This window comes from Polypterus senegalus, chromosome 13 (genome assembly GCF_016835505.1).
Source record: "Polypterus senegalus isolate Bchr_013 chromosome 13, ASM1683550v1, whole genome shotgun sequence".
In the NCBI taxonomy this organism is placed as follows: domain Eukaryota; kingdom Metazoa; phylum Chordata; class Cladistia; order Polypteriformes; family Polypteridae; genus Polypterus; species Polypterus senegalus.
In genome coordinates this window covers 98,709,222-98,726,659 of record NC_053166.1, presented here as the reverse complement: position 1 = coordinate 98,726,659, position 17,438 = coordinate 98,709,222, and the positions used below count along the sequence as shown (strand labels likewise).

Genomic DNA, 17,438 nt, shown 5'->3' with positions numbered 1-17,438 from the left:
ATAAGAGACTCTTTCGCCTTGTTGACGTGAATCATCTTTAAATTAAATGCTGCCAATAAGGAATAATAGAAATCACCGCGCTGCTTTCTAACTTTGACGAACTAAAGCGTTATTGGGTGAAAAAAAAAAGATTGTCCGTGACAGATACACTTAATCAGTAGTGTGCGACCCACGATGTGCGAGTTTGAGTGTTTGTGTTGTGTACGCGCGTGTGTGTGGTTTTCTCAGTTTTACAATAAAAACAGACATCAGTTATTTGTGAAGCAGGAATATTCCGATCATTCTGGTCCCTGATCACTGATAAACATTCAGAAGAAACAGCGCTATTCCAGTGTTTTCCTCCATAATATCCTTTCAGCAAACAGGGCTAAGTTCCTTGGTGAAACAGATCGCCCTTTAATGAAATGCTGCCAATAAGGAACAGAAATCACCGGGCGGCTTTCGGTCAATGATAAACCAGCGTCTGTTGAGGTGAAAAAATGGGAGGTACTGCGGTTGCTGTCAATGCTTCCTGGTAACTCAGCTTTTGAGAAGAATCTGTTTTATAGGGTGAAAAAATAATTGCCCTTGACAGATATGCGTAATCAGTAGTACGTCCGACCCACGATTTGTGAATTTGAGTGTGTGTGCGAGCGTGAACGTGCTTGTGTGTGGTTTTGTTAGTTTTACTATAAAAACAGTTAAGCATCAGTTATTTGTGAAGCGGGAATATTCTGGTCATTTTGTTCCCTGATCAACATTTAAAGAAACAGAGCAACTCCAGTGTTTTCCTCCATAACATCCATTCAGCAAACAGGAATAAGTTCCTTGCTGAAGAAGATCGCCCTTTAATGAAATGCTGCCAATACGGAATAACAGATATCACCGGGCAGCTTTCCACCAATGATAAACCAGCGTCTCATGAGGTGAAAAAATGGGACGTACTGTGGTTGCGATTAATGCCTCTGGTAACTCTGCTTTTGAGAAGAATCTGTCATGGAGGGACAAGAGGGAGCGAATGAGGCGGGTACAATGAGCCTGGGACGGAGCGAGGCTTAAGAGGCGGTATCTGTGCGAGTGTTTTAAATAATGAAAGGAAAAAAAGTGCTTTGAAATCGAGGACCCCCCAACCATGAGGGCTTACTTAAACAAACGTGACAGACAGGCATATGCTACTTGTATAAAATGTGCACAATAATTACAACAGTGTTGAAGCAATGATGAAGCGAAAGGGAGATGCTAAACATGGGTGGCAGCGTTGTGCCTGCCCATAAATCCCAACCAATGTATATATCTGAACGGATCTATCTGAACCAATATATATATATCAGAACGGATCTATCTGAACCGATGTATATATCTAAACCAATCTATTTTAACCAATATATATATTTAAACCAATGTATATCAACGAATATATATATCTCAACCAATGTATATATTTAAACATATGTATTCAAACCAATGTATATATCTGAACGGATGTATCTCAACCAATGTATATATATCAGAACGGATCTATGCAAACCAATTTATATATATCTCAACCTACAGTGGTGTGAAAAACTATTTGCCCCCTTCCTGATTTCTTATTCTTTTGCATGTTTGTCACACAAAATGTTTCTGATCATCAAACACATTTAACCATTAGTCAAATATAACACAAGTAAACACAAAATGCAGTTTTTAAATGATGGTTTTTATTATTTAGGGAGAAAAAAAAATCCAAACCTACATATACAATGGGTGTTACAGACTCAAATCAAACATATGTTTTTATTATATAATATTTGTAATAATAACAGCTCACCACTCAAAATGGAAAATGCGAGGTTGCAACTTGCAACCTCCTGATTTAGAGGCAGTCGTTCTCACCTCTAACCCACCCATACGATTGATAAATAGGCTTTGGTTTTTACATACTGACAGCAACATGTAAATTGAAACATTTCTTTTTTCTTTGGTTATATTGTTGAATAAGGTGTACTTGTTTTGTTATACCTTTTGTGAAAGTGTTTATTTGATATTTGGACTTCAATCTTCACACATTAGTTTTTACTATAACATGAAAAAAATTGCTCCGCATTTCCTATCATCCTACATTTAACCAGATCGTTGTAGACACGGAACACACATGAAGTGTATGTATTCCAAATAACAAGTTATTATTTACCCTATACAATTCAAGGCACCTCATACCCAGATAAGCAGACTTCAGCTGGGAGAACTTCAGCTGAGTCAGTGGTGGGGGATGGTAAGCAGGCTGCAGCTGCTTGTGCTGATTGACACATTTGCAAAACAAAAACACTGATTGAGAGGTGCGAAGAAATTTAAGGTGGCCTGGGATTATGACTTTTTTGTAGGCGTCAGGAATTCTAGTGTTAGTAAGATGTAATATTGTATTTATATAACAACCTAAAGACAAAATGACAAAATTCTAGTAGTTAGTAGATATCAGAAAAGTTAAATTAAATATCTAGGCCAATTTGCCATTGAGTAATTTCATGTACTGTAAACTGTGATGCAGGCTAGTGTTCAGTGTATTGTAACCTAAGTCACCATAATCTTATTGTTTTTTACATTGTTAAATATTTCTGTATAAAATGGTTCCCTGTTTAGAGGCTGAAACCGCATAAGGCATTTGACCTTTGAAATAGAAGATGATAACAGGTAAAGAAACTGCACCTATCTGCAACAGACAGTTTTATACAGTTTACTCTTTAAGAACTCGGCAGAATTTTGAGATTAAGGTACTGTATGTGTAATCAGACTTTGATTGGGATATGTCATTGTACTATATGAAATGGTGATTTTGTGATCTGCCTAGTCAGTCAGAAAAGCCTCACTCATTGTCTGGGCTAAAATCCAGGCATAAAAGCATACTTCAGGTTCTGTCCAGTGTCTCAGGTCTGCATGTACAATTACAAATACATCCTTATTTCTGTGAGCTAATTATTTCTTAGATAGTGTCATATTAGTCATAGCTAGTAAAATGTTAGGGCTCTTGAAGTGGCTAATGGGTAAGTGTAAATATAATTCTATATTTTTCTTTTTCTTTCATAGCTATTCTCAATTTTACATGGGAACTCCAAAATTACAGTATATGAGGTCCCTGTTTTTCACTGGACTTCTCCATTTAATCTATAAATATAGTGATTACCTCGAATGGCATCTTTTCTATAAGAAAAAAACAACAAAGAATTTGAGTTTTATTGGTCACTAGCAAAATGCCCGCGCTTCGCAGCGGAGAAGTAGTGTGTTAAAGAAGCAATGAAAAAGAAAAGCAAACATTTTGAAAATAACGTAACATGATTGTCAATGTAATTGTTTTGTCACTGTTGTGAGTGATGAGTGTTGTCATATATATATATATATATATATATATATATATATATATATATATATATATATATATATATATATATACATATATATATATATATATATATATATATATACACACACACATATATAAACATATATATACATATACATACATATCTACATATATACACACACAGCTATTTCAGATCAGTGCAATACGCTGCTTGTTAAAACGGATAACTCCCGCCTTACGCAAGTCTGCGTGGATATTATGAACTATCGATTTGTTCAAGTTCTATTTAAATTTTAAATAGAAGGAATTTTTATTTAGTCGACAGAAATATCTTTGGTAGGAATGGTAAAACAGACAGGAATATTATTCTGAATAAATCAACTCAAACCTTAAACAACTTATAATATTTTGCTCTCCATAAAAATATATCCTGTCTAAATTATACAAGTTAGAAATAAAGTAAACGTTAAAAGAACAAACATTCAAATTTCTTTACTCTTATGTAATTTTATATAAAAATAAACTTAGATTTTAAATATCCCAAAAGATTTTGCTCTCCATAAAAATATATCCTGTCAAAATTATACAAATTCAAATATGAACATGCTGCATAACAAAACCTGGAAATATAAATAAAATGTGTTCCTTTCAGCAATAACAAATCAAATCATTCAGTTGTCTTTGCTCATATGTCATTTTAGAGCTGGACGCCTGGCATCTTTTTTGGCAACAGGTTCGTTTCTGTTTGGTGTGAGGTTCTGTGTTGTGGAGATTCTCAGGATGGATTGCAGGTGCTCATCAGTGAGGCGACTCCTGTGTGCTGTTTTGTTAGTCTTTATCACTGAGAAGAGCTTCTCACACAGATATGTGCTACCAAACATGCACAAGGTTCGAGCCGCATGTAGACGGACTTTTTGTTCTTCAAAGTCACCAAAGCGCCGCAAACTCAGTGCGCCAGTTTATCAGCAAAGTGCGATTTGGGAACACCGTAGTGACGACTTGGTTTAACATTACTTGGCAACAGGGAAAGTGGGGCAAATTGCACTGGTGCATTTGTGTCTCCCATAAAAGCAGCTTCACTTGAAATCACTTTGTGATTGTGCACGGGTAAAACGTCCGCTGAAGTGTCAGATTCTTATTTAATTCTTCTGCTTTCTGTATCTTCTGCATTGCATTCAGGTTACCCTGATGTTTTGTCTCATAGTGCCGCCTTAGATTAAATTCTGTAATTACAGCCACATTAGCTCCACAAATGAGACACACGGGTTCAGTAAACATATACTCAGCCTCCCATCGGTTTTAAAGGCTCTATTTTCAGAATCAACTTTTCTCTTCAGCATCGGTGAGCTAGCTTCGCAATAACTTGCAGCATCATAAGCTAGACTTGATTAACGCGTAAGTGTTCGCAAGGCAGCTGAAGCGCTGCATTATGGGATCTGTAGTTTATTGTGTTACCAGCGCTTCATATACCCGGCCATTAATAACAATAATACAGTATATAAAATGATCTCGGGCCGGATATAATTACACTGGCCGGATGTGGCCCGCGCCCTTGAGTTTGACACATATGGACTAAATAGAACTTGAAAAGATATATTTTTTCAAATGTGATCGCGCAATTCAGATAGAGTTGACGCACTACAGCCTGCATGCCTCAATAAGTCATCCTCCCTCGCCTTACTTTTTACCGCTCATCTAATGAATACACTGAGTATGGCTTTACCAAAACAATCATTGATGGCTAATAAAGTATCCATTATTCGAGTATGTAGATCGGGATATATATATATATATATATATATACCCCGTATCGCAGCGGAGAAGTAGTGTGTTAAAAAGCTAGAAAAGAAAAGGGAACATTTTAAAATAACGTAACATGACTGTCAATATACAGTATTTGTTTTGTGAGTGTTACTGAGTGTTGCTGTCATCAAGGATTTGATTATCATTATTTCTTTCAATCAGGTTCGTATTTGTAGGATGTGTTGTGTTCAAGTTACATTCCGTGTTTGTCAATCGCTGTAAAGATGACAGGTTTCATTCATCGATTCGCTTCTTACTGCATCAATAAACAGCTCGCCTTCTTCTTTATCTGAGACCTGACACACTGCATGCACGGGTTTTTTACACTGTCTTCCTTTAGCGGACATTGACTTTTTCCAACGCGGTGCTTTGTTTCCGCAGTAGCTGGATTTATGAATATGCTTGTATCAGACGCTTCATATTTTTGCTGCCTTTTCAATTGTGTAATTCGTTTTTGTTCAGCCTTTGGAACTGTTGCTTTTATCTGTGCACTGCGCCAGTTCACGGAGCCGCCGTGTACATGCATCGGTTCCCAGCTGTGCTGGTGCCATCTCGCTATGTCCATGGCTGTATTTAATGTTACCTTAGTCCTGGCACTTAAAACTTTCTCTCGCAGTTTCGCTGAGTTTGTGTCAAACACCACCCTGACCATCTCATCTTCCTCTGCATAAGCACAGTCCTTCACCCGTGAATATTTAGTGGAGTTTGCTATTGATTGCCGCTGACGGACGGCCTTATATGGGCAGGCACTAAATTACAAACGCCAGCGCAGCCTGTCTATGAACTTAATTTAAAGTGTAGGTTTACATCGTGCTTTGTTTCCAAGTAGCAGAACTCATGAATATGGTTGTATATGTCACTGCCGCTTCTTATTGTTTCGCTGCCTTCTCAATTATATAATGCATGTTTTCTTCAGCGCTTTTGAGGTCTTCCTGGTTTTCTATGTACTGCGTGATTACGGGAGGCGTGATGATGTCACACTAAACTCCCCACGGCGTTGAAGCTCATCTCCATTACAGTAAATGGAGAAAACAGCTTCCAGTTATGACCATTACGCGTAGAATTTCGATATAAAACCTGCCCAACTTTTGTAAGGAAGCTGTAAGGAATGAACCTGCCAAATTTCAGCCTTCCACCCACACGGGAAGTTGGAGAATTAGTGAGTGAGTGAGTGAGTGAGTGAGTGAGGGCTTTGCCTTTTATTAGTATAGATATAGTGTCCTTTTAGTATTATTAGACTTCAAGTTCTGGGGTTCCACTCTATGTCTGGAACATGCTGCACTTTTGTTACCAAAATGGTACCTCTCTCTGTCCATAACACAGACTTTCTTGAGCAAGCGCTGTTTGAGTTACATAAATGACACCTCTCAATGTCCAAAGCTCATACCCTTTAACTTTCAAAAGTGGCTCACCTCTGGTGACATCACCTTATGGATTGATCGTCTCTCTGTCTCCCTCTGGCTGCCATGTTGTCTTTTGTGAGTAACCTTCTTTTTAACAGTTTAAGGAAATGAAGGTCACATTCGTAAATAAGAATAGTTGGATGCATACATTTGCAAGCACTGAATTGAAAGATTACTTTGTGCAGGTGTTCACATGATAAAATCTTGGCAAATTTATGAAACTGGTTGGAAACATTTTGATTTGCATAAATATGGGGGAAGCTCAGCAGTTTCCACTTTTGCTGAAACTTTCATGCCCTATCTAAGCAGTGTGCTCAGTGAAGTCAAACCATACCTTGAGAAACCCAAAAATAGGCAACAGAGTCTGCTCCGGTGAACCTTCACAGACCCACAAGCACAGCTGATGTCAAATTTGATTGACATTGTTTACACAAGGGGGCACCCCTGAGCCCCAAGCACCAGACACAACTCAGCCAAACACAGATTCAAGATTGAATAAAATGTTATTCATTTTACAATATCGCCTTCAAAGGGTTAAAGTCAGTAGAACCTGTACAATACTCAAAACGGCACCTTCTACTTCTCCTCCGCAAATGTTGTCTACTGCCTCCTGACTGACTCACTGATATAGAGGAGGCAGCTTCTTTAATGCTGGACCCAGGAGTACTTCTTGGGCCACAGCATTGAATGTTGGAAGTAATCTTGAGCTAGGCGGAAACCTCCAATGTAGCAGTAGCTTTTCCCTATAGTTCTCCCTGTTGACACCCAAGTACCTCAACAGGGCTACCCATCAGGATTGCAGCTCCGAATATGTCCTGCGGGTGTACACATAGAAGTTCAAACAGAGGGTTGCTGCCACACTGTGTAGAGGGAAAATTTATTACCCTTGGAAGCGCTCCTTACATTATGGAATCCTGTCCCACCAAGGAATCGCCATCCATCCTACTCTAGATGCTAGTCCATACATTATGGTGTTTACAAACTTTTGCATAGCCCTAGGTACATCCATGATGCATCCAGTCTGCAGTAACATTTCTCAACCTCTGTACCTGCAAGAGTTTGGCAATTGTTGAGTAAACCAAGTGACATAAATGTGCAATCTAACTGGCCACTCAGCAGGCATTTTGTTGCAATGAATTTTGTAGATAAAACAGATTTTGCCGTAATGTTTTTTTTTTTTTTTTTAATAATATAAGTTCTATAAGAAATTGGCCAGGATCAAAAAAGAAATTTGAATTTGACCTGTATTTTTTTATGGTACATTTCATGGTGAATTAAGGAGTTGAGTTAACATGCTCAGAATTATATGGATTTTGGTTGGTGCCCTCCATCATACTCCTACAAAATAAGTAAAAAAAGGACAGCTAAGTGAAAACAAATATGAAATAAAGCATGTGCCTATATTTCCCAATAACCCTGAGATATGCACCATGGACAATAATGCTTAGATTGAATATCAGTACACCAGCAAACTACATACTGTGGCAGTGCAGCTGAGTAGTTTGATTTCAGTCAGGCATATTGTAAGAAGTACCTAAACATAATAAGATGAATATTTCTAAATAAGATCAATATTTAAACCTCACTTAATCAAATTTGCCCATTTTTCATTTCAATTAATAATTAGTCTAATAATGGTGGTATCATCAGTGAACTTAATTATTTTTACTTAAGGGTCAGTGTACCTACAGTTATTGGTGTTCAAGGAGTAAAGTGGAAAGTGGTGCTCCTGTGCTGATATAGCAATGGTCTCAGAGGTGTGAGCCCATCTGAACATTCTGTTTCCTGTCTGTCCAAAAAAAAAACTGTAAATCCATTAACAGATTGAATTCAGTTCAGTTTGTAGAAATTTAGTTAACAACAGTCCAGGGACAATAGTGTTAAATACTGTACTGAAGTCTGCAAACCATATTGTGGCATACTGAAGGTTACTTTATAGTGTGAATGCTCTAGCACTAAGTGAAGGCCCTTGTTCGTGGCATCATCCACACTTATTTGCCCTGTATGCAACTGGTGTGTCAAGATGAGGAGCAGTATCGTACATAATATTGGTTAGAATTAGCCACTCAAATATTTTCACTGGAACTGATGTAAGTGGAATGGGCCTCTAATATATGAGGCAGCCTATGTAATGTTTTTGGGGAACTGGAACGATAACAGAAGATTTAAAGCAATCTGGAACAGTATACTGTGCAAGAAACTGATCAAAGATGTCAGCAAAGAGAGGAGCAAGCTGACTTGCATGTTTGATTGTTGCGGGAGAAACTAAACTGAACTGGCAGACATTTTGCAGTTCTATCTTGCAAACAGCTTCCAGATATCATATTCCTTAATAGAAAAGGAAGAAGCGGAGTGAGGCTTTTAGAAATAAGTGTCAAAACCATTTCAGAATCGGAAGAGCAAAAGCGGTTGTTGCTGCTCGGCTCCATGTAGTTTAAATCTGTTATAAAACTGTTTAGCTCAGTGGTCAGGTTTGTGCAATTAAAGTTGGCCATCATTATTATTGGGGAGTTCAGTTACTGTTTTCCAAACGTGATGTAATCTGCTAATTGCTGTTGTGCTTCATTCACATTTGCCTTCCACAGGATGTAAACTGCAGTGAGAATTGTTGAAGAATATTTTCTAGGTGAAGAGAATTACTTACAGTTAATAGCAAATAATATCTGATTGCTGGAGCAGAGCTTTCAAAATATGGAAACTTTAAACCAGTTTTTATTAATATAGAAACCAACACCACCACCTTTTCACTTGTTGCAAAGATCAGCATCTATCTGCAGCTTAAAGGAAGAATCTTGGCTATATCCCCTCAGATATGGTGGCGCAGCAGTCAGTTTTCTATGAAATCATCTGATTTCAGTATGCAGCTTGTGTCAAAATATTATGACTGTATATATGATACAAAATTTGTGGCAGTCCTGGTGACACATGCATATTCAAAACCATATTTTTCTTTTCTTATGCCATGCATACTTAAATCACATTTTTATATGTAGAGCTGCCACACATACAGAATCACGTGCAGACATAGTGGTTTGGTGGCAGATGCGCATTTAAATCAATTATCTTTCCTGAACGGTGCCTTATATGCATTGACGTTCCATGTTGAATGGGTACTTCCGACTGCAGCTTTGATGTAACCTCAGATGCGTGTCAATATCAAGCAATAAAAACTGGCCATTTCTTGCCCATTTTAATACACAGTTGGGTTTGCTGTGAGTGTGTCACCTTCCAGTATTGTACTCTTCACCTGTATCTTGCTCTTTCTAATCTTTTCTCCATGTGGAATCTAGTACAGGCTGTGTACCAATTACTCTGAGTTGTTTGAAAAAATACTGTAATGCCTTTCCCTGTGATTTTATATATGGCTTTATCTAAGTGAATATCATAAAATGCAGAGTCCATGGAGTGGACCAGCTGTTGCACTTTTCTCCTCCTACATGCTTTGCTCTTGTATTTCACATAACCTATTGACCAAGCTTCACAAGTGGTAGCATGTTGAAGCATGCACATAACAGTTCCATTATACTTTATATCCAAGACAATAAAGTACTCAATTCTTAGATTTTTTGTAGTAGATTTTCTTTTAAAGCTGACTGAAATGTAGAAAGTAAATTTCAGTTGTATCGTGCGTACATTTTGGTGAATTTAAATATTAAGAGAGTCATGTCCTGGCCACATCAGATTTGTTTTGTGTAGTAATGTGTATTGGCTTGGTGAAATCAAGATTTATAACCCTTCTGGGTTTTAAATTGCATAAAGTGACTTATAGCTGGCACAATTTTTATTAATCGGTGGTATATAAATAAAGCTGTTTGTTCAGTCTGTAACAGGGAATCGTGTTGTTTATTGAAAGTTGTTTCTATTTATGATATTTGGCATTTGTACTTTTGTTGTTTTCTTCTTCTTTTGGCTGCTCCCATTAGGGGTTGCCACAGCGGATTATCTTCCGCATATTGATTTGGCAAAATCTTACACCTTCTTTTGTTCTTTTGAAGTTCAGTTTTCTTTTTTGTGTATTTTAACTGATCCAAAGAGATTTGAATCTTTTATTAGTTAGTTTGTAATGTTAAATGCAAATATTTAATTGCAGTTCAGTGAATTAGTAAAGAATATTAACATTGCTGTTAAAAAATAAAATAGTAAAATGTTGTATTCTATGAATTGTAGTGTCTCAGAAATCCCACATATGAAGAGATTTTTTTATTATGATTTAAGAATAGTTGATATGATAGTGCATCTGTCAACAAGGTGTAAACAAAAATGTTTTGCTGTTTCTTTGTAGCAAAATCTTGATCAGTGGAGGGGTCGAAAATCTGAAGTACGTGGAGTGAATAAGAGTGATGTGATGGTGAGTGAAAAAAAATATATATATATATATATATATATATATATATATATATATATATATATATATATATATATATATATATATATTGAGGGTAAATATAAGGGTGGCCTGAGGGCCTGACTTCACGTAGTGGGCCCTGGGCTCGCTGCCTGGCACCATAGAGCTCGATTGGCATTTGCCATAGAATACCAGAATTGCCAGGTCCACCACTGGCACCTTGTGCTTTTCACAGATGAGAGCAGGTTCACCTTGAGCACATGTGACGAACTTGAAAGGGTGTGAAGAAGCCATGGAGAACATTATGCTGCCTGTAACATTGCTCAGCATGACCAGTTTGTTGGTAGGTCAGTGATGGTCTGGGGAGGTATATTCATTGAGGGACACACAGACCTTTACAGGCTAGACAACGGCAGCTTGTCTGCCATTAGGTATTGGGATGAAATCCTAGGACCCTTTGTCAGACCCTGTGCTGGTGCATCGCTTACTAGGTTCCTCTTGGTGCACGACAATGCCTGGCCTCATGTGGTAAGAGTATGTAAGAAGTTCCTGGAAAATGAAGGGATTGATACCATTGACTGTCCCCCACGCTTGCTTTACCTAAATCCAATATATTATTTAAATTAGAATTAATTATAAAATCTCTGTCGTCTTCGTTCTTTAAAACCACTGCTTCCTAAATTGATGTGTAAGATCTACTGGGACTTTTTTCCTAAAGACAACAGAGATGGAATGATTTGAATGTTTACTCTAAAGAATATCTTCTCAAAACTCAAGTCTTTTAAAATAACGGTTAAAAATTTAAACCAAAAATAATTACTATTTGTAAAAAATAATTTTGAAAGATGCCATAGTACTGCATGACAGAAAGTAAAGCACAAAGCCCTCATTTCATGTTTTATAAAGTTTTTCATTTGCACATCACCTGTATCTTTAGCAAGAAAGTTCTATCTCTTATTAACTTACTGGGGATAAAAGGTTATACCATTGTCTATGGCTATGACTTAGCAAACACTAATATGAATTTAACTTAACTTAAAGCATTACTGTCTAGGTTGGCTCTTACATCACCCATTTTCTAATTCTTAATGGTCCAGTAGAAAGCTACAATGCACAGCTTTTATTGGCTTGCTTAACGAACAACACAGACAGCAATGCAGAGTAGTTTTTCAATAATTCTGATGTTTATATATTCCCTTTTACTTATGTATATATTTAAGTTGACATCAGACCATCCTCCAAAAGTATTCACCTCATTCTGTGTGCAGATGCACTTACATCTGCCTGCTGCCATTCCTGAGCAAGCTCTGCACTGCGGGTGCGCCTATCTCAAGCCGTGAATAAAGAATGGTACCAAAACATCCTCCGAGACCACTCCAAGAAAAACATGAGGGACAGACTGATATTCTGCAAAAGGTACAGTGATTGGACTGCTGAGGACTGGGGTAAAGTCATTTTCTCTGATGAATCCCCTTTTTTTGGGGCATCTGGAAAAAAGGTTGTCCAAAGAATAAATGGTGAGCACTACCATCAGTCCTGTCATGCCAACAGTAAAGCATCATGAGACCATTCATGTGTGGGGTTGCTTCTCAGCCAAGGGAGTGGGCTCACTCACAATTTTGCCTAAGAACACAGCTATAAATAAAGAATGGTACCAAAACATCCTCTGAGAGCATCTTCTCACAAATAGCCAAGAATAGTTTGGTAACAAGCAATGCCTTTTCCAGAATGATGGAGCACCGTGCCATAAGGCAAAAGTGATAACTAAGTGGCTCAGGAAAAAAAACATCAAAATTTTGTGTCCATGGCCAGGAAACTCCCCAGACTTTAATCCCAAGAGGCGAGTGGACAAACAGAAACCCACAAATTCTGACAAACTCCAAGCATTGATTATGCAAGAATGGGCTGCCATCAATCAGGATTTGGCCCAGAAGTTGATTGATAGCATGCCAGGGCAAATTGCAGAGCTCTTGAAAAAGAAGGTCCAACTCTGCAAATATTGACTCTTTGCATAAACTTAATGCAATTGTCAATAAAAATGCCTTTGAAACTAATGAAATGCTTGTAATCATACTTCAGTATATCATAGAAACATCTGACAAAAAGATCTAAAAACACTGAAGCAGCAAACTTTGTGAAAACTGATACGTCATTCTCAAAACTTTTGGCCCTGACTGTATTACCTTCCCTTTTTTCCTTTAATTATTTGTATTGAATTTATTAAAAGCAAGTAACATTCCATACAAATAAATAAAACTTAACAAAACTAAATTCAGTTCAACCCCCACCCAAGAGAAACAGAGGAAGGCCAACTGCCAGAGTAAAACTTTTAAGAGTAGAAAAGAAGGAAGGGAATCCTATTCCCCAATGTAACGTTTATTCTAAAATGTTATTGGTTAGATCCTGCCAGGTTTTTAAAAATTTTTGAACAGATCCACTAAGTGAATAATTGATTTTTTCCAATTTCAAATAGTATATAACATCAGTTACCCACTGACTTAAAAGAGGTGGGCCAGGATTCTGCCAGTTGAGCAAAATAAGTCTATGTGCCAGTAGTATAATAAAAGCAAATCCAGTTTGTTTATACTTCTCCACTTTAAGCCCATTTTTGGGAGTACACCAAACACAGTTGTTAATTTTAAAACTGAAGCGCTATACCAATACATTTAATATTTTATAAATCACTTTTCTCACCCTGCACACCATCACAGGACATTTACAATACCTACAAGAATGTTATGTAAAGGTACTAGACATTTCAGAAAACGCTTTAAGATGGTTAATCTATTCAGTGTATATCTGAATGAGCTTGTATTAGTTTATCCTGTTACAATACATTAGTAGTTGTTTTCTTTTTTCTTTTGCAGAGGAGATACCATGACACAATACCCGAGAAAAGTTTACTCTCTGAATCTGTAAATGCCAGGAAACGCAAATTCACATCTGCAGCTGAAATGTAAATGCTTCCTTTATTTATTTATTTTTTTTTACAAACCATTCTTCAAACGACAAAATAAATTAATATGATTCAAATGTTATTTTGTTATTTTGGGAGTGATTATCTACTGGAAAAGCTGGCCATGGCCAAAGACAGCCTATTGTAACTGTGCAGGGGTCGTTCTAGTAATACACATGAAGGAATGATTTCATGCAGCTCAAAGAGAAGCGCAAAGAGAATTTTGAACTTGAGAATGTGTTGTACTGTGAGCTACTAGGGTCTTTGCTTGCTGCGAGCGATGGGCAAAATAATTTGTGCAAAAGTAAACTGTGTTCGCTTCTAGAAAAATTTGTGCTATTCACATAAGAAGAAAAGATTTAGTTCCTGCTTAGGATGTGAATTAAAGATCATTTAATCGTTTAGCCAATTGGACATTGAAAACTGTTTAGGGTTAGTATTTGAGCCCCCCTCCCCTCCGACCATTAGTCCCAAACAAAATGCATTTCACAGGTAAAAAAAATGTTAATATAGCGTATTTGTCAAGTTGTAGTTTAATTCTATAAATCAAATTTGCACAACTGAATCAAGTCAAGTGTAATAACAAAGCAACCCCAGATCCAGGTAAACCTGCTTTCAGAATCCTTCTACACTTGTGCTCCTCATTTAGACTGCTCTGATGACATGCATGATCAGAACTTATTAATTAATACAATGCAATAGTACAAAATATATTGTTCTCATGTAGCAATCCTCAGCAAGTGCAAGGCAAAATGCAAGACTAGATAATACCAGTCGCTAAATACTGAACTATATACTGTATACAGAACTGTATACAGATTTGTTCAATTAAATCAAAACCTAAATGAAAACTAATTAACATAAATAAAAAATATCTGTCCATCAATTAATTGTAAAATCACAGCCAAATTGTAGAAAAGGAGTGAGACAAGCCAGACACAGTCACAATCCTAGAGACCTTGGCCAATAAGCCACCTTCCTCCTACTGGCCAATCTGCAGCTGAATCAGTGCTGGGCCAGCCAATCTGATGAAAGGACCCTTCTACCTGAATATTCCAGTGCTCCTTTATCAGAGATAACTTTTACATAGGCAGGCAAACAACTTGGCAGTAGAGCAGTGGCAGCAAGTGCCACATGAGAATACAGAGAAGGCAAATATAATAGCAAGTTCTGTTGTAACCAAATAAATCTATACATTGAACAATGCAATCTAAAAAGAACAGTGACATACTTAGAAAGAAATAGTTCTGTTGTTTGGAGGTTTGTTATGTGGAAGATTCATTGTTACTTTTTCTTTTGTAGGTTTTGCTGCATTCCATGATATTTGGTACTAAGATACAGATGACTGCAAACAGAAATACATATATGATTTTGAGAAATAATGGTACCCATTTAAAAATGAAAATAATTTTATTTCTTGTTTTATTTTAGTGATACTCTTGGGGAGAGTCTGGGTGCTCGACTGCTGCAAGCTGGAGTGAGAAAAGGTTTGCTTTCCCACAACAACTAGCAGAGAATTAAGGATCCTGAAAAGAAAGTTGTCTTTTTTCCTGTAATCTTTCAGTTTAGAAATGCAGTGTTGTAATAGGATGTATCCGTAATATTAACTTTTTGAAATGTTGTGAACATCATTGCTTTTGTAAACAGTACTCATATCTTGGTCTACTAAATTTAAACGTTATTTCTTTATGTATAGACTGCAGTATGGATTTTTAATAAAAACAAAATTGACTTTAAGCTTACGTTATTTGCTTGGAAAAAATATACAGCTTACTGTTATTTTATCACCGTTTGGAGACTTAAGATCCAAGAAGACTACAAGAAGTACAACAGTAAAATCAATATCTATTTATGCATGTATGTGTGTCTATCTGTATGTACACTCAATGGGCATCTTATTAGGTAAACTAACTCCTTAATACAAATAGCATGTTCATCCAAACAGCCAATTATGTGACAGAAACATAGTGTATATATATCTTTATATATACAGTGTGTGTATATGTTGTGGTCACTGAGGGGCGTATCTGAGTCCCAATCCCCAGATACAACTGAAGCACCACAATTGCAGGTTCAAATAAAGTTGTTTTAATTCACAGTTCCTTAACAGGTATTTTCTACTCAGTCCAGCTCATTGCAATTCAGTACCTTACAATAAAATATGTTCTAATCCTTCTCTTTTCTAGCTTTCCTGTCCTACTTGAGTGGTCCTTGTCTGCCCCCTCTTGACTCCCTGGGTGAGGCAAACTGGCTCCTTTTATGCCAGACCCGAGAGTAGAGTCAGTGCCCACAGTACTGCAACGCAGAAGCACTCCCAGATCAGGCAGTGGAACCATAAAGTAATGGAGACCTTCCCTAGCAGTGCCCCCTGGTGGCTCACAGGGCACCCAGCATTGCTGTCTTTCCAAACTATAGATCCCATAACCTCTGTTGTAGCCCAAATTGGGGGCTTGTCAGTGAAGTACTATAGTCCACTGGGAGATTCTTTGCCCCCAAAGAGGAGTGTTCCATTGTCATACCACAATTCAGGCCTCACACCTGAGGGAGCAGCATTCATCCTGGATGGGATACTCATGTGGTATAATCGGTGGTGCCAAACCTGGTTTTTCCAGCTTCTGCCCTCCTGGGATCTTCACACACTATATTCTGTAGTGTTTACAGAGAGCTAACCAGACCACCACAATACTCACGTAACCATGTTTTACAGCAGTTGTGTGAGAAGGGCACATCTGAACCAAGAACATAAGTGTACCCCATGTTGCATTACAATTAGAATATACAGGAGGATGAGGCTACAGTGAGCATAACCACAAACACTTGACAGGTTAAGAATGAAAATATGTCATATGTTAAGGTCAGAATTGGTATGAACAGTCTCTGTATGTATGTGTGTGTGTGTGTGTGTGTATATATATATATATATATATATATATATATATATATATATATATATATATATATATATATATACAGGGAGTGCAGAATTATTAGGCAAGTTGTATTTTGAGGATTAATTTTAATATGGAACAAACACAGTGCTATCAGTCAATCCAAAATGTTGATAAACCTGAAACCTGAATGTTTCACAACGGAAATGTGAGTGTGAACATCATCAGGGGAATACATATGTGCGCACAATTATTAGGCAACTATTAGTGTGCAGATTTATTATGCAACTAAAGGAAAATGAAAATTTTCCCATCTCACTTGTTTATTTTCATCTGTTATAGTGAGAATAATAAACAAACACCTCAAAATTTACAAATAAACATCTCTGACATTTCAAAAAAATAAATCAATCAATCAATGACCAATATAGCCACCCTTCTTTCCAATAACAGTCATAAGCCTTTCCATTCATGGAGTCTGTCAGTTTCTTGATCTGTTGACGATCAGCTTTTTGTGGAGCAGTGACTACAGCCTCCCAGACACTTTTCAGAGAGGTGTATTGTTTTTCTCCCCCGTAAATCTAGCGTTTAAGAAGTACCCACAAGTTCTCGATAGGGCTTAGGTCAGATGAGGAAGGGGGGCCATGTCATTATTCCTTCATCTTTAAGGCCTTTACTGGCTGGCCACGCAGTGGAGAACTTCGATGCAAGTGATGGAGCATTGGCC

General features: G+C 37.3%; 1 protein-coding gene across 5 annotated transcripts in view; it reads left to right on the top strand.

The window, feature by feature from the left end:
* rbm10 (RNA binding motif protein 10) overlaps positions 1 to 15,560 on the top strand; it is a 367,172-nt gene extending 351,612 nt beyond the window's left edge. For all 5 annotated transcript variants that reach the window (XM_039773885.1, XM_039773884.1, XM_039773886.1 and 2 more), the window contains 3 exons: positions 10,805 to 10,870; positions 13,735 to 13,823; positions 15,255 to 15,560. In XM_039773885.1, coding sequence (XP_039629819.1) covers positions 10,805 to 10,870; positions 13,735 to 13,823; positions 15,255 to 15,333 — 234 coding nt within the window. In that variant the 3' untranslated portion in view covers positions 15,334 to 15,560. The remainder of the gene's footprint in view (positions 1 to 10,804; positions 10,871 to 13,734; positions 13,824 to 15,254) is intronic.
* The last annotated feature ends 1,878 nt before the right edge of the window (positions 15,561 to 17,438 follow it).